Consider the following 24,961-nt stretch of genomic DNA (forward strand, 5'->3'; position numbering starts at 1 on the left):
TCCAGACAGAAAACTGCCCGATACAGACAGTCCCTGATGAATTATTTGCTACCGCAAAAACATATTTTTCCATTTCAAGTACAATGCTGTTTCGCAGAAATCTAAGTTCAGTGTAGTGGAAATCCAAGGTTTGGGAGAAGATATAAAGCTTTAACTTGTATAAGTAACTAAATCCAACTCTGATCACTCTCTGCTATTAAGAATTTCTTTGACTTTTCTACACAGTAGCTCATTTCCATTGCCGTACAGCATTTCCTATCAGACAAATTTAAGAACACACGGCTCTGGGGATAGGCTTTGTGGCAAGCACTTTGATAATAACATCCTTGTATCATCATATTTATTTCTCTTAGATTTATCCAGCTATTTACGAAAACACATTCAAAGGAGAGTTTCCATTTAAAGCATCAGAACACTGTTCAACATAAAAAGCTAAAAGGCTAAGGTTAGAAACCACTTGTTTTGCATTAAGAATTCTGTAAATTTTGCTTATTTATAAGCAGAGCACCCTGGGGATGGAAAACACTTAACATCCAGCATTCCAGAAAACTGCTAACAATCATTCTCACCAGAAATCAGAATTAGAGATGTTCTCATTATCTTCATTTGTATTTCGTGGAAAACAGTACTTTGCATTATTGCATATTGGATCTTTTCTGCAGTGCATGATAGGACTCCAGCGCCCACATCCAGCTCTTCAGTCATTTTAATGGAAGATTTAAACAACTCTGGAGAACAGAATAAAGGACGCACTGCTACTTTGGAGGAGCAAGAACTCTCTTTTCCCTTTGTAATGTGTTATATACCAGGATCTGTGATCATTCAATAATTAGGATATATATTCTGCTGCACTTTAAACTGTTTCTACACCATGAAATCCCGCACTGCTCTCCATCCTCTCTAAAGCTGTGCTGTTCCAACGTGCTATTAATCACTTTGTCCTCTCCTGATTCACTTGCTGAGGTGCTCCCTGACCACTCACATGAAAACCGAGGTCTGCGGCAGCACTAAGACCTGGGTCTGTCCCAAAGAGGTGACACCACACGATGAATATAATATTTCACTAATAGAGCATGCACTTGCTTGACAGTCCTTGCACTCATTGCTACAAAAGGAATCTGTACCCTAAACCTCAATGACCTACGCGCTGCAAGAAAAAGGGCAAATAGCTGCACGGGGGTCTGTTGCGTGCATGCACGTCTGCAAAGCTGGGGTTTGAGCCCTGCAGTCAGGCTGTGTTGCACCTACCCCTGCTGTTCAAACACCCGTGCTCTTTCCCAAAAATCACCCCTGGCCCCTACTTGATGGATGGAAAAGCTCAAGGTGTTCCGGAGCTCCACGAGGAGCCTGGGGAGAGCTGCATTTCCCTGCAATGGGCATTTCTGCCTCTGCAGAAGGCAAAGAGCTGCTTCTTGCAGTTGAGGATCTTCTGAAAATATCCGTGAATTGGAACTTAACCTGTTCTTTGTTTTCCCACATGCTGCCCGGGGCCAGCAGCAGGTTCCCCTACCTCCCACCGCACCTTTGGAACTAACAAGAAGCTCGGAAATCAGGAATTGCAGGGAAGCCACCCAGCTCCGCGACACACGGCACAATTCAGCCTTTTACGGGGGTACTTTGTCCGCAGGTACCTGCTTCATGCAGGAAGCCACATGGCCTCATGCCCACAAATCCCAGCTTTGCAATGCAGCGAAACTAAGGCAGAGGGCAGGTCTCCAGCACGCAAACCACATAAACCAGCTAATAAAAATCAAGGGCACCTGACAGTCAGTTTAACTCCTACAGAAGAAGCTTACAAGCGATAAGGATGGGGCACTTCATGTTAAGGTCACCTTCACTAGGAGAACTTGAAAAGTTTGCAGTTTTACTGGAAAAAATCCTTCTAAGCCAATCTACTGTTACCAATACATTTTACATTCAAAATTTAAACTATAAAATTATTTTATAATGAGACTTAGATGCCACGTATTAAGGGTTTAGTTACACATTTATATATTCTAGCTCAAAATGTTATGAGCAAAAATGCTGATCTGTAAATACAAGAGACTTGAGGTCATATCTTTTATATCAGTAGATGCTTCATGTCACATGTCGCTTACTCGCAAGTCTTACTTGAAACAAAAGTCTTTTCTCAACATGTAAAATACTGCTAAGGAAAGAAAAGCTTATAAATATGGCCTTTAAAAGATCCTGATGTCCTGTAAAACAATCAGCAAATTCAGTGCAATCTCTGCAATGAAGAACAGTAATTCCATCACCTATTTTACTGGTCAACCTAAATCACACAGCTCTTTTTAGCAATTGATAAATGCTATCTAATCAAATAGGTGCCATCTTGCCATGTTTTCCGTCCTTTATCATATGAGGTATGAATAATTTTAATGTTACATTTCCAAGTGCAGCTAACAGCAGGACTTAAGGATCAGTGAAGAAATGCATCTCTAAGCACTGGGGTGCATCGTATCATTATAAAGAGATGATTAAGGCTGCAGATCACATAGTTGTCATGCTCCACATAAGGGAGCATCCTATAGTCATGTATGATTACTAAACATGCCCACATACCTTTAACACACTGAAATAATTGGCTATATGATCCCCATAACAAAGGCTGGAGCAGACACAGAAGAAATGAGCAATTTAAAGGCAACACATGAAAGAAACGTTCCTTTCAGCAGATGTATCAGACTAGTCTATTCCTTGCATTTTGTCCTATAGTTCAAAAGACAAGAACAAACCCAGCAACACTCAAGCCTTTATTTCCCTGAGACAGCTTCCAAGTCCCCCCAACTCTCTCCCTCCACGATACTTCTCTCCGGATTTAGTCATTGTTTGAATAAACTCACAGCAACTAGCAATTTATTGCACAGAGCAGATTCTGTAATAGCCCGAAGTGGTTTTGACGTCTCCAAAGGAAAAGCCAAAGAACTTTCATGAAAATTAACAGGAAAACGGGCGCGTGCCGTAGAGCCAGGTTGGCTCCTAAACGCCCGTTTTTCTCCCCAAGAACAATAGTGACCACGGGGCTGCCGGGGCCCCCGGACCGCCCCAGCCCCGCTCATTACCACCACAATTCTCCAAACTCCCAGATATTCACAGAACCCTTAAATAAACTCCATACATATTTCTCACGGCACATACCTACAGCAGAAGCAGTAAAAACCTGTCTATAAAAAGGCAGTAATCGGCTTAAAAGTAGGAATATTGTAGCTTTTATGAACAGAATACTAGTGTAAGGCAGGAGCCTTTAGTATCATTTTCCAGAGACCAGAATATGTGTTTAAAGCATCTCTTGCTCATTTTGAAAGAGCTGCTTCCTTGAACAAAGAGAGAAGCAAGCAGAGCAGCCCACTAACAGTTTTATTTGAGGGCAAAGCCACCTGTACGTGCTCGTACAAAGCTCACAGCAACAAAAGCTTTATAAAAGGTTTATAAATATAAGCTTTACCAAGGTTCGGCAAGAAGAACAAAGGCTTACTGTTTTGTTGTGAACTGAAATACTCATTAATATTAAGCTTCTTGATACGGACAACCTGCAGAAGCTGTATGTATATTTTGTGATTTTTTTTTCAATATTAATGATGCACATCCTTGTTTTAAGCCTTTACTGTAAGTTTTTAAAATACAAGGCATTACATTTGTATGAAGGCTCGCACTTTAAATGACAGATCTGAACCAAAGCAAGATATTTGGTCCTTCTTTATAACACGAGAAGTCACAGAGAGCCCAAGTGTGCTACAATACAGCAGGTGATTCCATGCTCAGGTGCAGGAGGAAGGAATGGGAGCAGATACACTACAAATAAAGCCTGCCTCAAAGCTTCCACTTCTCAATTCGAGATCGGTCCTTACAAATTCACATCAATGTGAAGTTTGCAAACGAACGTTTAGGATATCGTTAGGAGCGAGGCTTCATCTGCACAATTTCTCTACGGTCCAACAAAAGGGGGAAAGACTCGACACAACATCCACCAGGAAACAGCCAGGAGAAAGTCTGAGGGTCCACAGAGGAAAACAAGGTAAAAAGACTGAGTGCCAATGTCATTTAATATACAACAGGGTATTTTGCCACAGGGTAGTCTCACGAAAGAAATCCCACCTTAGTATCCTCATTTCTCTCACTTACATGTATGCTGGAGAAAGTGGCGATGACCTGGATGTTTTAAGCACAGGAACTGGGAATTTCCAGATAGCAGGAGAGCTCGTTTTCCATTTCAATGGCATGTTGTCACCACGGTACTACAATAACAGCAAACAGCGTTTCCATAACAGGCTACCAACTAGGACTTCCATTCCACACGCTACCGGCTCAGCGGTGGCTGCCGCGAAGAACAAGGAAATGATTCTGCCAGTGCCCTTAAACCGAGGGTTCCGAGCTGTAAAACAGGGCTGCGAGGCATCGCCTTTATAAATCCTGCTGTCCCCTAAAGCAAGACGAGGATTCTCTAACTCAACAATAGTGCCACCTCGTTAGGGAAGCGCTGACTGCAGTATATGCTTAAGAAAAAAAAAAAAAAGGGAAAAAAAAAAAAGGAAAGGGAAAGGGGGAAAAAAATGACTGCACTGTGCACACCAGCACAATGCAGCTTTATTTAGCAAAAGCAGCTAATTTCTAAAGAGCTATTTCGGAGGCTGTTGTTCTACCTTAGCAGGGACACTGCAGCACTGTACTATATTCCCTTCCTATTAACCTGATTTCTGACCAATGGAAGCAGGAAAAAAAAAAAAAGAGGTTTCATATGAAAATGAAGCAACATACCTACTCAGAATACACTTGTCATCCTCTGAGCAGTCTTCTTTTGAGCTGCAACAATACAAATGGGATATAAATCTCAGCATAGCCTTAGGCCACGGCTAATAGAGATCAGTAACTAAATTCAGCAGCCTGTTTTCCTCCTGTGCAAGCTCTGACCAGACAATGCAAGAATGCCATTATGGAAAAAGCCCATTGCAAAAAAAAGAAAAAAAAAAATCAGTCCTTCTAATCCATAGCTAGGAAGAGAAAATAAAGCATCAACCGCTGCAGGTTTCTGCATGCTCTTCTAACAGCTTCTGGGTTGGGATGCTCGCCTTTTCCTAGGCTCCTTCCCGGGGAGGACGAGCAAAATCTCATGCATTTTACAACATGCGAGGGGACCACGAATCTCGCTCCGGCTTCTGCAGCGGAGAAGCGGCGAGTGGCAGCGCTGCTAATAGCGGCGCTCGCGGGGACGCTACCCACAACCTAATTCCGAGCAGCCCCCCCTCCCCGGCGGCTCCCCGCTTGCCCGACGCGGCCAGGAAGCAGCCGCTCACGCAGGTGGCCATCGGGGACCGCGCTGCCACGCGGGGCCGCGCCGGGACCCGCGCGGACGGCACAGGGGAGGCTGGAGGGGATGCTGTTGAAAAGGGGATGGGAATTTAGCATCGTGCAAAAGCACCGAGGTTTCTGCAGGGGGGGAGTGGTAAAGCTGCAGGATCTATAGCTGCAGCTCTGTGTCTATACTATACTGAGAACCCCCCTTGCTGAAAGGCGCCCTGGTAACGCAGTCCATCGGCAGCACAAAACATCCCCATTTCCGACACTTATTCTACAGATCTCTGAACCATCTCACGGCAATTTTTCTTCTCTTCAGGTTAGTTTAGTCCTAGCGCAACGAAGCCAACGCCCTGTCACACGGTGCTGAAATAGAACCGCGAGCAGAATTTCTATAAATATATTTTTTAAGCATTTTAACAGCATTTTGGAGCACTCTGATAGGTTTATCAAAATAGAGGCGAAACCTACAGTAGCAAGTTTATTTTGGGGATGAAATCACTAGGCAACAATTGCTGCTTCTGCAGCCTATAATGATAATTCCAAGTGTTTCCCCAAATACAGCCTGGGGGTTTTAAAGCTGTTGCCACAAACCTAGGGATTGAACTGCAATAATCCAGGATGACCATAGCTCAGGACTAACTCCAAATCGGATCCACCTCTCTCACAAGTAGCTGAGCTCTCTCCCACTACTCTGAATAAGTTTTCACTGTATATTCGCTTTATTAATACCAGCAATAAACTTCACAGAAACTACTACCCAGAGAACATTACACAAGTATTTGCAGTATAGGGCGAGAAAGCCTTTATATGCTATAAACACTAAAAAAGACATGATCCTGCAAAGAGCAAATATGCACCTCTAGCATAAACAAGGATCTAACTTTTGGTAAATTACAATGTATTAAAGACTTGCTGTCTGCATATTGGGTAAAAAGTGCACACAGTCTCATCCTCATGCATAACACCAAGCTACTAGATCATGACCTAGCTGCATCAAAAGCCTAAAAAAATAAGTTGAAAGAGAATATAGGTAGCAAGTGTTAAAACCATATGCACACACACACAAATGAACTAGTATATTGGGGGTTGCATTTACCATTACACAGAGAACATCTTAAAATGCATAAGTGCCACTGCTCCCTCATGCGAAGTGTCCAGTCAGCAATGCCAACTACTAAGTGTTTTTAAAAGTCTGTCTAGGTCTGTTTAACTCATCCCAAGGAGGTGCTTATAGATTTTATCAACTGCAGCAATATTCATCTAGAACAAAAATGCCATGGACAATCAAGGCCCTACTTCTGGAAAGTAGCTCTTGCAATGTGCTCTATATGTGCCTTTTGAACAGAGATGGAAGAAAGGCAAGCTAAGCAATCCTCAGACACCGCCTTAGCGGAAGGAAGTTGAAGTCACTTGTCATTGCTGAGCCCAAGGAACCCTCAATGGGCACCACCAGCGCCCCAAAACCTCCACTCCTCTGGCTGCTGCCGCTCTTGGGTCTTCCTCCAGTGTGTTTATGAGCTACCTAATCAAATCCCTTAGAGTAAAATCAAAGAGCTGCACATGTATGAGGCCAGAGTTTAACAACCAAAGAGCTGGACCAAGTAAACGTGGCATTTTTCCAAGCATATAATTTCCAAGGAATAACCAAGTTGGTCTTCTCCAGTGTGGAGCGCAAGGCTGGTGCCCGCAGTCAGTCAGAGCTATGGCACCGGGAAGCAGCATTGCCAGGTTCTCTAAAAATATCCCCCCGGTTTTGACTTGCAAAAGAAGGAACCATGTGAGGAATGAATCACCTATCTGCACCCAGGTAGGAAACCAAATCAAGTGCAACTGTTTCTTCTTGACAGTCACGAATGGGTTGCATATTCCCAGAGAAAAAAAGATTGCTAAAAATACTACACACTTTACATAATGTACTCTCGAGATAACAAAGAAATCTCAGTATACTATTCTGTTCTTTTAATGAAAGCTTTAAGATAATGGGTTAGTCATACATTTAATAATACGGGGAAAATGGCCCACCTAATCTCCGTGTGCTCTGTTTTCTCACCTGGCATCTCACGGCTTTGCCCTTCGGCCCCAGCTTGACTGGCACCTAAGGAGAGCCTTACAGCAGCAGCCTTACAGCCTTAAAGAGCAGCCTTACAGCCCTGGGCAGAGCCCACCGTGCCGAGGAGATGGTTATTTTAGGCAAGTGCCATAAAAAGGCACATTTCCAGCACTGAGCTGGAGATCTGCTTTTCTCCAGCACGTAGGAGCAACCGCACATATTGCGGCAAACAGGCTGCCAGGGCCGCTGCACTGCTGAGGTCGCTTATCTTTAATGTTTCTCAAATACCAAATTATTTTCAAAGTTACAAGCATCTACAGGTTATAATGTGCTTACAAGTGTATTTTACCCCTTTTCCTGAATCTCTCAGGTGGCTCTTACGGTGGATATACGAGATAGGAAGCGGGAAGACCTTCCTTTCCGGGGTGCATGTTTCCATGTGGGTATTTCTGAAGCTGCCCTGAGCAGGCTGCCACCAGGGCAGATAACTGACATTGCACCATCCGCCTCCATGGAAAACTGCTCTGGAAAACCACGGAGCAGGTGGCAGAAGAGGCAGGGAAAGGAGGGACGCAGGTCCCCAAGCTGCCACTCAACACACAACAACGGAGGCCGCACATCAGCATGGGTCTGACCTCCCAAGCAGCAAATATACCTACAATATGATGCTCACAGACCACCACAACCCTCTTTTCTGCAGCTTGCCCTGCTCTCGGGAGAAGGATGGCAGTTAAAACCGTTTCCCTTGTGATTCTTTGCTTTTTCTTGCAACATTCTCTCCTTTTTCTCTGTGCAGCTAAAGGCTTTAAGCTGTTACCATGTTTTGCACATGCCTTTTACACGAAAGCACTGTGCTGTAAAACTCAAATTCTCTTCTTACAAATATATAAGCACACTGTGTTACATCACACGTGTTTCCAGCAAATAACTTTTGAACCATCTCTAAGTTTCCCATAACACTTCCCTTCAGGGGTTTCAGAGAACCAGTCACAAGGAGAAAGATGCCCCTGAACGCAGTGACAATGCAAGAAGATGCTGGTCAGAAAATACCATTCTCAGCTTTGGTGTTCCAAAATGAACTTTATAGAAAATTAAGCACAGTAAAACCTATCTTCTAGATAGGCCACTGAATTTTCAATCTTTAAACAGTTAAAAGGCAAAAAACATTTGCTCAGTCAAGCAATCCACTCCGGCTATGAAATTTGCTGCTCTGCTTTAACAAGCATTTTACCTCCCTGCTTTTATTCATTGACTAAGTCCCTGTGGAACTGAAAGCACTAGGGAGAAACAGGGTTAGCAGCTGTGACACCTCCCTGTTTCACCCAGAAAAGTGGTCAATGGAAAAGTCTGAGTATTTTCTGTGTCATGAAAATGGTATTTCATAATTAAGCTACTTTCTACCAAAAATGTGTTTCTTCATACAAGAAAAAGTGTCAGTGATGGTCAATAATAGACTGCAATGTTGGCGTTGATTAGCAAATACCTTCAGACTTGGAAAATTTATGGTGTGTTTCTTTAATTGGTTCCTTCTTCAGCTCTCGGTTCCCCTTCACACTGATGCTTCTCATGCCTTGACCCCGGCTTTTCAACCTACTCCACACTGGCTGTCCTGATTATTGGAAGAGAAGTATTAAAAGATAGAGTCTCCTGTAATGCTCCATGCATAAGTCAGCTAATTAATATGATTTCTTTGACCACACATCTTCAAAATATTAATGGCAAAATTCATACAATGGTAAAGAAAATCTCTGCTTGAAAAAAAGAGCGTAGATGAAATGTGCAGTCTCTTTAGAGTGCCACTGCATATTAAAATAATAGAGAAAAAAGTGGCAACATGTATCTGGCCATGTTTTCCCTGAAGCTACAACTTTTCCAGAAGCCTCAGAGATCTGTCTTACAGAACAGTCTGGCAATTAGATATTTAAACAAAGAAATAAGCATTAAATATAGCTGAAGAAGAATTATGCATGTGCTTTGATTCACCATCTACTATGTTGTCTCAGGGAATTTTTACAAGTGAGGGAAAAAACCTTCAACAGCAGATATATGTCGCAGCATCTTTCTGAAGCAGTCGCACAGCAGACATCAAGGTGCATAGGGTTTCGTAAATGCAAGAGAGATGCTTAAAAAGGAAGTTGTTTTCAAACATAATTAATTCCTTTCAATTGGGCAGACTGCTGAGGAATGGATGAGGAACAGTCACAGAGAGAAAAAACACAAAATACAGACAAGCTGGTTTTGAGACCAAGCCCTCCTGCTGTCAACATGCTGTAAATGGTGCAAGTTCCTGTCTCTGTGGCAATATCTGCAGGGTTATTTCTAAAACAAACAAACAAAAAAATACAAACTGGTCAGACCTTAAGCATTAACTAATGCAGTCAGGGTAGGCACCGCATGTGTAACAAAAAATACTGCAGTTTGCTATCCACCCACTTGGCATTATTTCTATATAAAATAGAAACTTGCTGCAGCAATGTTTCAGGCTGCGTGATTTCAGAGAAAAATACTGGTTTATGTGTGTATATATGCATACTATACATATCTTGCAATTACAAAAACACATATATACGTACACATATAACAAGTGTATATAACTTTCTGACAAAGCTACTTCCCCTTCCCTCCTTAACAGCTCATTTAGAAAGATGCGAGGTCTCGCATGACTCTCAGACTATCAAAACGGATGTTTGTCAATGAGCCGAACAGGGATCTGCAGCCGCCTACTGAAAAGTCATCACGTTGAATAAGGAGTCACTCCAGTACCAAGCTACAAGGAGCTCAGCAGCCTCACAAGTCCATAACCCTGGTCCTTGTAATTCTTTTATTTTACCCTATGTGTGGGTACCCTGCCTTTTCTCCTTGGGCATCCTGAAGAGGGCTTTGCTCTCTAAACGGAACATCTCTAGTAGCAGATCCCTCCCAAGATGTGCGACACAGTGTTAACCACAGGCTACAGGTTATAAATAACACAGGCAAACCCAAAACCTCAGCTCTGCTTGGGTGAACAACCTACACACAGAACTACCTACAGATACAGCAGCAGGTAGAGCAAGGTCTCAAAACCTGTGAGTTAATGGACATTCCCAACTTCTAAACTAAGCCCAGGTGCTCTACTGCCAACATAGAGTTAAGGATAAATGCTCCTGAATTAATGCTGATTTAATGCTGATTTATTCAAAGGACAGTGCTTATCTTTCCCAGATCACTGTGTATCATATTTTATAAAATTAAACAGAAATCTGAATGCACAGTCACAGCAGCCAGATGGAGCCTATGGAAAATGATGGGTCTGAAGCGAGTTACTTTTATTAGGTCAAACTGTAAACCACAAAAACGTATAAGCATCTTCTCCTGAGCTGTTCTCATCTGTGCTCTGCACAATTCCCTTTAGTAAAACACGCCTACACATAGTCACACAGGAGACCCACACGATGCAAACATACCAAGCAGTTCAGCTGCAAGGAGGAACCAGAGCAGCCTCCAGCTTTAGTCTTTCCTGCAGCAAAGACTGCAAATTGCAAATGATCGTATTTATGTATTAAAGCCTTTTGCAAATCCTCTCAAAACAGCAGTTTCTAGGGGATATTTTCTGCATTATTTACATGGAGCCTGTTGGTCATTTTGCATGCCCTAAGCCTTCCTATTGTCTTTAGGCCCTGGAGTGAGTTTTTGCTATCGCAGGGACACACAAAGTGCTCCCTCCTCTAAAGGGCAGGCAAGGGGGGGCAAGAATGAAGTACATGCAGCCACTACAGACCCAGAGAGCAAGAACAGTCATTTGTTTCTTTTGAAGACAAAGATGAACTTCTTGTGCACGCAGGAATTCCCAGCGCTGTCACCAACGGATGCCGCCTGCGAACCCACAACCCACATCCCTTCCTCAAAGACATGATTTGCAGGTCAAAGCCCCTCAGGCAAGACGAAGGGTTGCAGAGATTTAAACGGTTGAGGAAGATGCTGGTGCTTGTCCAGCTTGTCAGAAATCCCGATGTGCAACCTGCAGGTCAACAAACAGCAGGGACTCTTCTTCTGGGGTAGCTGCTATTCCATCCTGCATACAATCGTTTCACTGCTGCTCTCCGTATCACTAAGAAGCCACAGAAAAACAGTATTAAAAGAGATTCCATCAATTATTTACGCTGAGCTAGTCTTAAGTATAAACCAGGTATAGATTTTGTCTGCACTGACAACTCACTATTGAAGTTCAGCTTGTCTTCATACGCAGGGGTGTAGAAAAGGCAGCAAAAACCTAGGTTTCAAATTCATCAGAGATGACAGCATTTCCCACATTTATCAAAAAAACAAAATTATAGCTTCTATACACTAGAAAAGAGATTAAGCCTTCCACATCATCCCAACTAAATGCCTTAAGTAACAGGTAGAATTAGCACAGAAGCTGAAACACTTGAAGGGGGAACATGATACCAAGGGATATTGCATTAAAAGCTCAAGCTTTAAATTGTCTCTTCCCATTTTCTTTACCTATAAGGCAGAGGCAACCACAAATCAGCTCCTCCTGTTTGACCAAGGCAGGGGCAGCCCAAAGATTCCTGTCTCAAAGTCACCATGGCCCAGAGGCCTCCCAGCTGGATTTGCTCGGGATCCTCCCTTCCTCAGCAAATTACACCCGTGATAACCTCTACACTGCCTGTTTCCAAGCAGAAGGCCGAGTGGAACAACCTAATTTATACCCGAGCTGCTGCCTTTCACTTCCAAACAGCAGCACTGAAAACTTGAGAGAGCGTGGTTAGTTTTCACAGGGCTTTTTCCACAGGAGCAAAGTCACAGAAAGAGCGAGTTTGCAGCTCCGGAATGATTTACACCTCAATCGTATCTGGAACACATTGCAGGCTTAAGTGCCTGGAACAGCTTTAATAGCAAAGGGTGCCACAGATTTAGATATCGCCTGTTCAAAAGATTTTCCCTGGAAATATAAAAAAGTAAGAATGATCACAACAAATGGCTGTTTCAGATTAAACAGCTCAATTTGTTTGAAACACACCATTGCAAATGTTAGTCCTGCAACATAGTAAAACAATAAAAATCAAATTATAAACTGCACTCTCCCCTAGTATCTAGGCAGGAAACTGGCTTCCTGTGCAAAGTTTCTAAAGATGAAGGTTATTTAAGTATTTTACTTGAGCTTTGTACAGGAGACAAATGTACAAGCCATGAATTCGCTTCCAAAGGCAGATTTAAAGTGACAGTTTTAGGATACTCACTTAGCAGATTGGAAGAAGTCTGCAGTTATACATCTCTATGTAGAGACAACAGTAACTATCCTGATAATTTAGGATCAAGTTGGGGCACGTTGTTTTGCAGGAAGAAAATCGCATGCAGCAAGAAAATATGAGCAGGATAATCTGACATTTGGAGGCACAAAATCATGAAGTGCTCAGACCAAATGTCCTAGAATCTCCTCATATAGCTATAATGGAATAAAAGTTCCAGGAATATTTTGAATCGCATTTAGGTTGACTGAGGACAGGCAAAATTAACTGCAGTGTTCTAAAACCTGAAAGAGACTGAAAACTGGTGCCTTCAAAAATTTCCATGCAGCCATTTACCCTGATGAGCTGTTTAGTTAGCTGATTTATCAGCGAGGCAAAATTTTATACAGCTTCGTAGATGGTGTTGCACATAAGACAATATCACAGCCCGATGAACTGTCCTGCCAAAGTGCACGCCAGGTCGATGGATCCAAACGCTGGATGGATGATGGTGATAATGGTGGTGCTTTAACACCCCCTTCTACCTGCTGTCATGGGAGGTAAGCTGGCAAAAAAAAAAAAAAAAAAAAAGAAAAAAAAAGAAAAAAAAAGAAAAAGGGCCGAAGAACTCTGCAAACATCATTAAATTTCAATACAAAATGGTCACAGCTCTCATCTGTGCTAGTCCAGTGAAGTTCAGGAAAGACTGAAAGAGGAGAGGGGAAAGAAAAAGAGAAATTAATAGATAAGCACGGGATAGATGTTCTTGGGGTCATCTGACATCACACAGCTGGGACGTGCCCAAGGGCTCTGCAGAGAGACCTTTAGTAACCAAGAAATATTTGTATTTCTGCACCTTCTGTAGCTGCAGGCATCTGCATTTCTACAGCTGAAACTCTCTTTTGAACACACTTGTCATAGCCAAGTTGAGACAGGCTTTAGCTTGAAGTAACACAAAGAAGTTGTAATTCAGGTCCTGGTCAGCCAGAGGGAGCTGAAGGAAAGAAAAAAAAAATCCCATATATTTAGCTTCTTCAAGTTTGTGTCCTACACCATTCATTTAATTTCTCTGTAAAATTAAGTTTTACTGCTAAAGCAACATGTATAAATTCCCCCTTCCAAACTGCTGTTTTTTACCCATGTGCTAGGAGCTCTAGACTCCACTCCCACCACTGAACCTAAACAATTAGCTAGCTCTTATATAGACTGAAAAATCTATAGTTGATTGGGCAGGAAATATTTGGAAAATCTTTAGTATTGCTTTTTCCTAGAGTGTGTTCCTCGTCAAAATGGCTAACCCTAGTGGGTTTTAATGGTAGTGGCTGACACCCCAAATGGTGTCCCTTGGCAAGCCAGTTAAGGCAAAATATCTAAGCAATTCATTTAAAAAAAAAAAAAAAAAGAAAAAACTTCTATAAAGTGTCTCAGGAAAAAAAATACACTCATGATGGACATCCCTGTCTTTCCATCATGTGATTCATTTAAACTACTTTCAGTTCCAAAAATTTTGGCATACATGCCAACATGAATCCCACCTGCCTTTTTGCTTTTTGGAAATTTGAAAATCAGCAGGATGTATGTATCTTTAAGGAACGGCCTTAGATTTAAAACATTAAACTGATCAGATTTCCCTTGGGTCAAAAATTGACCTTTAAAAATAACCTTAGTGGTATTTCTTGCATTCGAAAGTTTTAGGAAAATCAGTTATGCCACCTTCTGGCATACAGAAGAACTGCTCTGCAGTTCTTTGCTTTTCACTAATCTTCATTTTAAATGGAAAAAACACTATATACAGAAAATTCCCTTCAAAGAGTGCTTGAATTTTCAAAGAGGTGTTTTTTATTTGTTTGTTTTTCCTCATTTTGGTAGATTTTTTACAACATAAGCTTGTACAAACTTGTACCCAACCTCACGGTGCCTGGGTCACTTCTTGTCCCCAAGAACATCTGTGTTACCTTGGGCAAAGAGCTGATCATACCTGGCACAACCTCAACAGTGGCCCAAGGGACTTGGCAAAGGCAGGGAAGGATGAAAAGGACGAGCAACCTTATTGGTTTACCAGGAATAATGTCTTGACTGGACTTAACAACATAGAAGAGAGATAACAGAGAATAAATACACTAATGGTCCATAATGTCACAAAATGTATAGAAAAGGCCAACAAGAAGTAATTATTCACCACCTCTCCAACACAGTAGTGTAGCAAATGAAGCTGAAGGAAAGAAAAGCAAGCAGAAGAGGAGATGGTTCCTCATACAGCATGTGCCCTGGCTACCAAGCTACAATCTTTCCAGGAAAAATTTCCTACGACAACACACATGGATTTAAAGCAGCAGCTGTACAAAGTAATAAAAAATATCCCCCCAGAGCTATAAAAACAGGGTGACTCCCATCGCTGGTCTAGAAGGTCCCTGAGCGTGAGCAGGTACAGGCTAGGACATGATACTGTGCAAGTCTTTTTACCTTATCCCCTACTAAAGCATCATTAAATACCACAGTAGGAAAAATACACTGAGTTGCAAGGTATAAATGCCTTCCCTTTGCTTCTGAATTACACCTGGAACAATACAAAATGCCCTGTGCTGTTAAGCACACAACGAAGGGCGACGTTAAGCCAGGACACGATCTCTTTGATTGTTTCCAAATTTCTGCAAAAACTAGGCTTTCAATGTAAAATTCTTTCTAGATTTCACAGTTCCATATACAAGTTTTCAGATAGAAAAAGCACAGCATCTTTCCTTTCAGGAAAGGAAAGCAGTATGAAAATAAGTATGAAGTTATATTGATAAAAACATGCTGGTCATGGACCTAGTTTCTCAGGCCTGATGCTTCACGGGGTACTCAGAAAACACCTATCTAATAATTCCTCAGCCTTAGTCACTCTTCGCTCCACAAATTAAGTACTTCTAGTTATAGAAGTACCTAACAGTTTAATTTTAGTTTTTATGAGGTTCTTCATAGTTTTCCACTATATGTTTAAACTAGACAAGTTTAATCACGCAAGTTTAAAAAGTAATTAGAGAGTCTGTGCTGGTATAGGTATTAGACGAGCCCAAAACCATGCTCAGAACTTGTGGACAGGTAACATCAGACAACTGAAATTTAAGAACATAAGCATCTCCATTTGCTCATCACACTTTCCAATAACTGTTTGCATATGTTATCAGTTATACATTTAGCTCTTGGCAGTATATATATTACCACAGAATCATTTTCTGAATCTCTAAACAAAACAAACTTTATGATAAGCAACACATTGCTCTAATGTATTCTTATAATTAAGATTTTTCACTTAAGTTGAGCATTTTGGTTTTTTGCACTGCTATAATGACTATTTTGCCCAGCAAGGCAGAATGATCACAATAAACAGAATGGCATACGTATATGATGAAAAGCACAAAATATTAATCACAACCATCACCAAAAGTCATGCTGGAGCAGCAGCTTTTTATTTATCTGCATCCCTTACAAGAACCGCAGCACCAATAACTAACAGAACACCAAGGCTGCCCAGCAAACTCTCAGAAGAACCAGGACAGTATCTCAGGCCAGGCAGAATGGGACTGCAGTTGCCTCAATAGGGTATTGTGTGCAAAAATGCAATGGTGTCATTCCATGAAGCATTAAAATAATCAAGCTAAAAATTATGTGTGTGTGTGTGTGTGTGTGTGTGTATAAATCAAGGTCTGACATTGGTCTTTCCTGGATTGTTCCTGTATTTCAAGGGATTTATGACTGCTGTTGAAGAGAAGCAACTTGGAATTTAGCAAAGCACCTCCTTGCTCCTGGAACTCTGCATCCGCCTTCCAAACCTCGTGCTGAAAGCGCTGCTGCCGTCCGCAGAGTCAAGGGAAATCTCAAAGGAACTCGGTACTTTCATGCCACTAAAACCCTTGAAAGCTGAAGCCTTTGAGGTCTTGGAACAGAATACACAGGAAACATGAAAAGAAGGAAAGCCTAATCCGGGGGCGCCTGGGAAATCTCAGCTGAGCCAAGTATTCCGAATCCAACAGCAGAAAACAGTGGTCAGACTAGGAAGGGCAATAAGGTAGATATTCAATAGGGGCAGTATTGAACATAAAGCAAAATGCAGTCGTTAGGTCACAGACCACATGAATTTTTGCCACTAGAATCTTTGTCAACACTGAATCAGAAATCACCCAGCAAATAATAATACGATACAGGGAAGCCAATAGTTACAGCAATTACTGGACCACAGGAGCTTTACACAAGCGCTCTTACAGAAGTCTGTTCCTTCTTTAGTGCTCCTGACCACGTTTTTGAAAACTGGCTCACATCCTGAATCAAGAAACAACATGCGCCCACATACCTTTTTCTGCTGGAATCTTAATCGAAACAGAAACATAGGCGAACTACCAACAGCCTGCAGCACAAGAAGCAGCTGCTGAGGAGAGAACCACTATTATTTTTTTGTGAAAAAGTTCTGCTGGACTCTAGGATGTGCTTTTTAAGATTTCTGAACAGCGCCCGATTCAAAGTACTGACTTACTAAAACAAAAAGGCTTTTTCTTTTGAGTCTAATGGAGACATAAAGTAATTATGCTCAATAAATAGCTAAGAAGTTCTTCGGGATTCTCAATCATCATATTGAGCACTTCTGCGTCAAACACCTCAACTCCAGTATTTGCAGATAAACACTATTTACGATGGTCTCACGCCAACACAGCGCAGCAAACGCAGAAGCCACGGGATGACTAAGCTTTTGTTGCACTGATGTAATCTGATGAAGGAATACAGCATCCAAAGGACACAAACGCCGTTCGGAAAAAAGGAGGACAGCTATGGAGTCTGGATTTGCCTTTCAGTAGCCAAACGCACATAATAAATTCTTTATAACAGCCAAGTTCAGCAGCGGGATTCAGCTCCCCTCTTTTCCCCTGGCTTTGCCCCCGAGTTCAGCGCTGCAATCGGCCTCATAACCCAATATTTGAGCTCTCTGGAAAACAAGGGCACCCCTGTTCTCCAGCACCCCCCTTCCTTCCCCCCGTGCCCTGTTGAGCAGAGCTGGCCAGTCCAAGCGCAGATCAAACCCCGGTGCCTCCTGTAATTGCTCCTCGTCAGCCGCCGGCCTCGCCACAGCCCGCACAGCTGCGCAATGAGGAGGATGGCCAGCTCGCGAGGACGGGCCGTGGAGCTCCAGCAAGGATGCCACAGAAAAGCCTGTGAGCACAAAAACAAGCAAGATGGCCCTGCATCGCGCTGCACAGGGCCGGTCCATTTGAAACCACAACTGAACACAGCCACATTCTCTCTCTAAATAGCAGCGAAAGGGAGAAAGAGGGGAGAAGGCCTCGCTGAGCACCCAAAATGCCATGGCCAAAGCCAGGCGAGAGCAGCTTTACAGAGCCCGCAAACGCCTCTGCTTCAGCTCTGGTGCTCTGCCTTCCTCCCACGTTGCTCTGACTCACCCAAGTCACGGCGAGCTCAGTTCTCAGCAAGCACAGACCCGGCTTCGCTCCCCTTGTCCGGCCGGGGCACTGAGGAATCGCTGACTTGTTGATACATGACCTTCCCGCTCCCCGAGCGGAGAGACGTAAACTGAGAGCGCGGGGAAATTCAAGACATGTACTTCAAACGCGGTTTCCTTCCAGATGTTGTGCAGGCACCTCTGCCCCGGCCCGGCTGTCGGCGACGCTTCAGGTGAGCGGAGGCAGAAAAACGACACAAGAAGCCTGGAATGCGGCAGCTGCACGTTGAAAACTTTTGATATCCGTCGTGATGGATCTGGAAGCGATAACGTGGCTCGGGAAGGTGGAAGGAGATTAGCAAAACGCTCACATTTCCAGAATGTCACACGCAGGTCAGGCATAAATATACATGTAAGACGAGGGAGAGCGGTGGTCGAAGAAATACCATCTGAAAGGATTTGCTGGCAACATTTTTGCATTTGAAGAGTGTGTTATTTTCAGCTGCTCAAATTACTACTACCTGCAGAAACAAGTATCGTACTGCGACCTGCATTTCCGTGCACATCTTAAAATGTTTATGCACTCTGTAGAGCCATGCAAAAGCACAACATACTGTCCACAAAACCAGCTGCAGTTGGTTGCTCTGTGCAGCCCTAACTCTGCAGGATGCTTCTCAGAGGCCTCTGAGGATGATGAAAGAAATCCTTAAATAGTTATTTTGGTTTTCTCTGTCCAGCGCATGACACGAATGCAAATAACCTACCACATCTCATTTCTACAAGGTAAGCTAATCTACTGGCAAGTTTGAAGTGCAGCTCATTAAAACAAATCAGCTACTGTGTGATGCAAAGTCTACCCATCTGCCCATGTAATGAACACCCAAATAAGACTGGGCGGCTTGTTTTTCCACCACTGCATACTTATTCTCTAAGATATGCCTGGTTTTGCATCCAAGTGAACTACAACCTGAAGCACAGACACTTCCCAGCCACCCAAAGGCAATGGAACCATCAGAAAAATATGACCAGGGTGCATGCGGGAACATGCGCACACCGATGAATTTCAGCATTAAAAAATTTCAGTATTTAATTAAAAAATTTCAGCATTAAAAATTTATGTAAAAGTGTATTTTTCCCAATGCAAGTTTAGGGGTTTTTGGTGTTCAGATTTGGGAATTTTGGTAGTTTTCCTCCTCAAAGGGATGTATTTCCCAGAAGCTCATGAGTTGTCTTTTTTTTTTTTTTTTTTTTAGGCGTCAGAAGTACCAATAAAGTATCAGGACCCTAAACGAATCATTTTTGTCTTTAAAAATTAGGTTATTTCATCCAACAATATGTAAAAACCACAGACGCATCAATAAAAAAGTTCTGTTCCCCTCCCCTTTTTCTTTATGAATCAGTAACACCTTAAGTCATTTTTGCTTGACTAATGTCCTGAGACATTAATTATAGTTGAAAGCACCAAGAAGTATTTTCTAGGAGGAAAGAACATGAAAAAACTTGTTTATTCATCAACAGACGGCATTCCTAAAGAGACTACAAGAAGAATTTAAGGACAACATTCCCCTTTTCAAGATAACAACTTATTTCAAATGTGTTTGTTTGGATGATCACCTACTATCATTATCTAGCCAATTAAAAACGAAATGCTTCCATCATAGCTTTTTTAAATATATATATATTTTTAAATCCTATTTGCTGCCCATATCAATATCAAATTACAAACACTTAGCATGTCAAAGGCACATGCAGGATACAAAGACTACTTTCAGACAGATGTTAACAGTTAGAGGGCATGTATAGAGGAAGTTCAATTGCAATTAACCCAGAAATGCATTTAAACCAAAACCAAACCAAAACAATAAAGCTTTGGGATATGGAGGAGGAGGGTGTTTCTAAATTGAACCAGCATTCCCTTCTTCATGCAGAAGATATAATCAAAATGCTACCAATATACCAATATAACGTCATGCTAGCAATTTTAGTCACCAAGCCTGTACATAAGCGTGCAGCAATATGCAAGAGCAAATTATCCAAGCTGATGCTTTTAATGAAATATTCTATCAATAAGAGTATTTAGAAGGATGGTGTAAGGCAATATTTTTCAAACTCAAGTCAGCACAGAGGCTGCCACTTTTTATATTACTAAGCCTGAAGTGGTGAGTTTGGTTAAAGTAATTTGCAAAGCTCAAAGCTGGGGAAACGACAACTTTTGGCTGAAGACTAAAGTTAAGAAATAATTTCCTCCTTATCAAGCACACCAAACACATACACTGTAACGGAACTGGATGTTAACAACACAAGTGTCCAATAAACAAGATCAAAAAACGCTTTTCATCACCTTAAAAATGCATTGGATTTTTTTTTCCTCCAGTTCTTTACTTTCTAAATTCAGTTCTTATGTAACACTCATATAAAGACATCAGAAATCCCATTTCAAAGGCAAAAAAAAAAAAGAAATTTGCTCTAGGACACAAAAGTGAACATGCCAAGAATGAAGGAAGTGCAGGAATTAGAAGGACAGACAACCCAGGTAAATTCATTGCTGCAGGGAAGAGGAGGCATGAGTAGGAAATCAAAATAAGTGTTAGTGCATAACTAGAAGGAAAAAGAATGAAACAAAATATAATTTGATTTACCAGAATTTGGAGATTTTGGAAGATGAACAGGACTTACTTGTCCTAGCTCTCCTCTAAAAAGACCTTTAGAGTTTATTCTTCAGTTTTTACAGAATTATTCATTAAACAGTCACTATTTTAAGTAGAAATGCAGCTGACCAAGTACTGCTAAAAGGCTATGAAGATTTGCAGCAGACTTTCACTCAAAGATCAAAAATGAAACTTGAGACTCAATATCCTCAAGTAATCAAGCTACCACAAGTGAATCTGGCAAGACAGGAGGCACTTGTGGGCTCATTTCAAAAAAGAAGAGCAGAAAAATCTCTTGCTTCAATTCCCAGCCCAAGCAGGGTAGTAAGAATAACCACTGCAGCAGAGTGCAGACAACTGATGAGATGGGTCATCCTTCCAGACGGATTTTGCTACTGCCAAACCATAACTTCAATAATTCACACTGCTGTGCCATGAATTAACTGTTCAGAGCGAGACAGTAACACACAAGACCAGTCAGTGAGACTACAACTCTATTAGAGCCGCTCATCAGGGGACTAAGTCTCACCCAGCAGTCAATACAAGCTTTGGGATAAGAATAAATGCTCAATTATTTCTAAGAAACATGCTCAGAGCAGCCCGTTCAGTTTATTACCATTGCCAAATAAAAGCTTTAAATCCCCTTTATATAAGTAATCTTAATGAAGAACGAGGAAGTCTTAAGCAACTTTACCAGAAGACCATTAGTCACGCTGTCATTTCAGCTAGCGATATTTTCAACCACCTACAAAGAAAAACGGATTCCTAGCAACCCTACTGAACACTCACATTCATGCTGCTGTTTATTATTAGACACAGTGGGGCAGAGAAACAGGGATCTGACACTTCCTCAGACAAAGATCTACGCAAAACAGTTGTTCTTGGTGCAACAAAACTTCTACACAAAAGCATATGCAACCAGCAAAAAGTCTTCAGCATTATAGAGGATACTAAGACTAACTTGAAGGACATGTCAGAATGGCTCACGTAAGTGATTATTTCATGAGAAATTTAGCAAAGAAACAAATTTTTGCTTTCTTCTGCATTTTACTAAACCCAAAGTTTCTACTTCAGCTACAAAAAGTTGGAAAAATAATGAAGATATCAAATATATCTCTTTTCTGATGGAAAGATATTGCACTAGAAAGAAATAGCGATTTCTTTGGTTTCTTGGAAAGAATGGAAACAATACTCCTAACATCTTAAGTGAAACAGGGCAGAAAACCAAGAGAAAAGGAACCCAGAGTACAGCAGAAGATAGAAATGTAATCTGATTTCAGGAAGTTGTAAAACTGTTTCAGATGCTTAAACATAATCAATCCTTTATTAAGAACTTCATTCCAAGATAGGAAGACACTGAAAGAAGGCTGGTGGGAGACCTTCCAAGATAAGGCAAGCATCTCAACCCTTGTCCCAAGTCTGTTTTAAAAACAAGTAGCAGAAATGGCAGATTAAGCATAGTGAAGAGAAAAATAGCTGTATTCTGTATATTTTAAGAGAAAAACCCTTTCCAGCCGTATCAAGAATCCATGTTTTAAACATCCTGAACAGTTTAAGCATCCTAAACATCCTTTGGTTACTGCTTCTTGTTGTAAAACTGGCCTTTGAGATCTAAAAGCAGATATCATCAGCTAGATCAACTACATCCATAGAAATCTTGGATCAGAAAACTGTAAGAGGAAGATTTGGGTTTTTTTCTGGGTTTGTCTGAAAATCACAGGCTCCCCTTGCGACATACCTGTTGTGAAGCACTGCTGAGACCTCCCCTCGGAGCACAGAATGATCCATGCCGTCGAGGTTAGTAACTCCCCTGTTAACCAAAGGAGATAAAATGCAATATGTAATTTTAACCAAGAGCAGCATGGTTAAAGAGCAGCATGCTTAGCTTGGCAGAACACGTGAAGCTGCAGTCAGCAACTACCAAAGATTTGGGAAGTCCGTCCGTTGTCCCGATAGCTAAATAAGCCCCGAGAGCTAAGAAAGCCACAAAGCAGCCAAGAAACATTTACTGAAACAACATTATTGTTATTATTATTGAAATTTATTCAAACACAACAGGATCCGCATGCCGTTCATTTCAGTGCTACCTTTTTGAGCTTTGGAAAGAAAAAATACCAAGACTTTCAAGAGCAGCATAGAGAAAAATGATTCAGGAAGAAATTTTAATCAACTGAAAAGTTACTAGTTAAAAGAGAACAAAAAATATTGACAATAAAAAAGTATCAATCCTGATAAAAAAGACCATCTTTGCACAAATTTTCTCTCTACCACTCAGCTGTGAAGCCTGTATTTCTGCTATTCCCTTGACTATCATAAACTTCAATTAGTCCTCTTTTCTTGCAAAGATGGGGCTGTCACATCGGATGTTAATTCCTGATTAGTGCTGTGTGTCTTGCATGCATGCGAGTATTAGGAACTCAAGGAGAACATTTACAAGAGAAAATAATCACAGTGTTCAGTTTTAACACCAGCACCAAGCCTTTGCTGCTCCTCAACTTTGTAAGGATGAGCTGAAACATAAGGCCTAATCTTTAAAATAAATAAGAAAAAGAGAGAAAGAAATTGTTCTCTATTTTCTCACCTTGGTTCATGCTGGAGAGAGAAAGCTCAGCGTGATACAACCACAGTGTTTTAACACCTGAAATGTCACTACAGAGAAAAATGGACCCTGTCTCTTCAAATGGATGCACAGCAAAAGGACAAAAAGCAAGAGGCTCAAGTCAGGTTAGAGGAAACTCCATGAGGATATAAGGAAAAGAAATAGAAAGAAAAGGAAAAAAGCTTGGCATGATGAGAAGGATTAAAACTGTTGTAGTTTGCTCAGAGAGGTTGTAGAGTCTCCCTTGCTGCAAATATTCAATGGCCTGACAAGGCCTAGGATGACAACCTAATACCCTGCTTTCATTTCCAGAAGACTTTTCAAAGCAGCTTTTCTGCCATTATTAAGCCTGCACTAAGCAGAACCAAAAAACAAAAGCACATATAACTGAGAGCTTCATTACAGACAAGCTTCAAAAGGCAATAAAAAATCATGGATTTGGTTCTTATGGTTTTTTCTGTTTTTTTTGTTTTGTTTTGTTTTGTTTTTTTTAAACAAAGGAGAACTTTGTGGACAACCAAAGCAGCAGCATGTATAAGTTTGATCAAGATAGATTTAAAGCAGTTGTTTAGAAATGCACTTTATGGATATAAAACTTTGTTCTGCAATGAAAACACTGAGCTGTTTTCAAAATCTCCCATCTGCCATTAAAGAATATTAGACTTAAATTCTGTATCCAATAAAGATCAGAGTTTCAAATGGCAGGAAAACAAGGTCCAAAATGATTGCTTGTGAACTAACAATTAACACGGCTTATCTGGCTCGAGCCAAAACATGCAATCCAGGGCACACAGCAGCTCAGAAGCACTTATCCTTCCTCAGAAGTTCAAAATTAGAACTAGGCACTTAGAGTGTCTTAAAATAAAGGTATCTAGTGAAGTGCTCTGACTTTCGGTCCAGGTATCTTTATTCAGAACACACTTATAATCAAGTGAGAACATTTCCTGACTGGAAAGTGGTTTAAATACAAGATGCATATAGCACAGCAGCTGCTACTTTCAACACTTACTACTTCTTCCTCTTGCTTCTTTCACAAATCTTTGAGAAGTCTGTATTACACAGTGAATTTATTATAAATATATTACATTACTTTCCAATGAAAACTGGCATTAGAAGTGGCTTCTGTCACACAGAGTATTCTGGACACAAGCATAAGCTCTGCAGCATCACTAACTTTTAATAGTGCTTTTCTTCCCCAAAGCTTCTAGAAATGAAAATGAAATTCAAATTTGAACTAGGTCCTCAGACATGTTAATAGTGTAAAGCCTTTGATGAACGCAGTGACATTTATATGCAAAACAGTCTTTTCATTTAGTCCTTTAGACCTACGTATTACCTTGGGTCTTTGGACAGATCTGCATTTAAGCTTTTCATCTTGCCGCGTGGTTATCTCACTACAGACATGCAATTTTGTCTGCTGGGTGACTGGTTGGGGGAAAAGGGAGAAGAGTGTTTAGTTTGCATTGCCTTTTCCCTTGGGAAGGGGTGGAGGTATCACAAATACAAAGTGTGCTGCTGCTTTAACCGCTTTGCACATTTATACCAGCAAAAGCCTTAGATTAACACAGTTACATCAGCAAACAATTCTTACCAGCTCGTTTCACCAAATCATCTGGGAAAAGCACACTGCCTGCATATGAAGAGTTACTGACAAACATCTAACCTTCTTTCCCTATTTCTGTGTCTTCAGAACAATTTTGCTTCTTGTTACCTACTCAGGTAAAATTC

General features: G+C 41.4%; 1 protein-coding gene across 3 annotated transcripts in view; it reads right to left on the reverse strand.

The window, feature by feature from the left end:
* Nucleotides 1-24,961, reverse strand: part of LOC112946979 (kelch-like protein 13) — a 72,659-nt gene that overhangs the window by 26,117 nt on the left and 21,581 nt on the right. The window contains exon 1 of one of the 3 annotated variants that reach the window (XM_026038981.1): nucleotides 4,759-5,012. The exons of 1 other annotated variant lie outside the window; for it this stretch is intronic. In XM_026038981.1, the coding sequence (XP_025894766.1) occupies nucleotides 4,759-4,838 (80 nt within the window). In that variant the 5' untranslated portion in view covers nucleotides 4,839-5,012. Of the gene's footprint in view, nucleotides 1-4,125; nucleotides 4,349-4,758; nucleotides 5,013-24,961 lie in introns of those variants that run through there. One more of the 3 variants, XM_026038980.1, reaches the window with a different exon arrangement.

Source organism: Nothoprocta perdicaria, unplaced genomic scaffold (assembly GCF_003342845.1).
Source record: "Nothoprocta perdicaria isolate Ctin4 unplaced genomic scaffold, notPer1 scaffold_22, whole genome shotgun sequence".
In the NCBI taxonomy this organism is placed as follows: domain Eukaryota; kingdom Metazoa; phylum Chordata; class Aves; order Tinamiformes; family Tinamidae; genus Nothoprocta; species Nothoprocta perdicaria.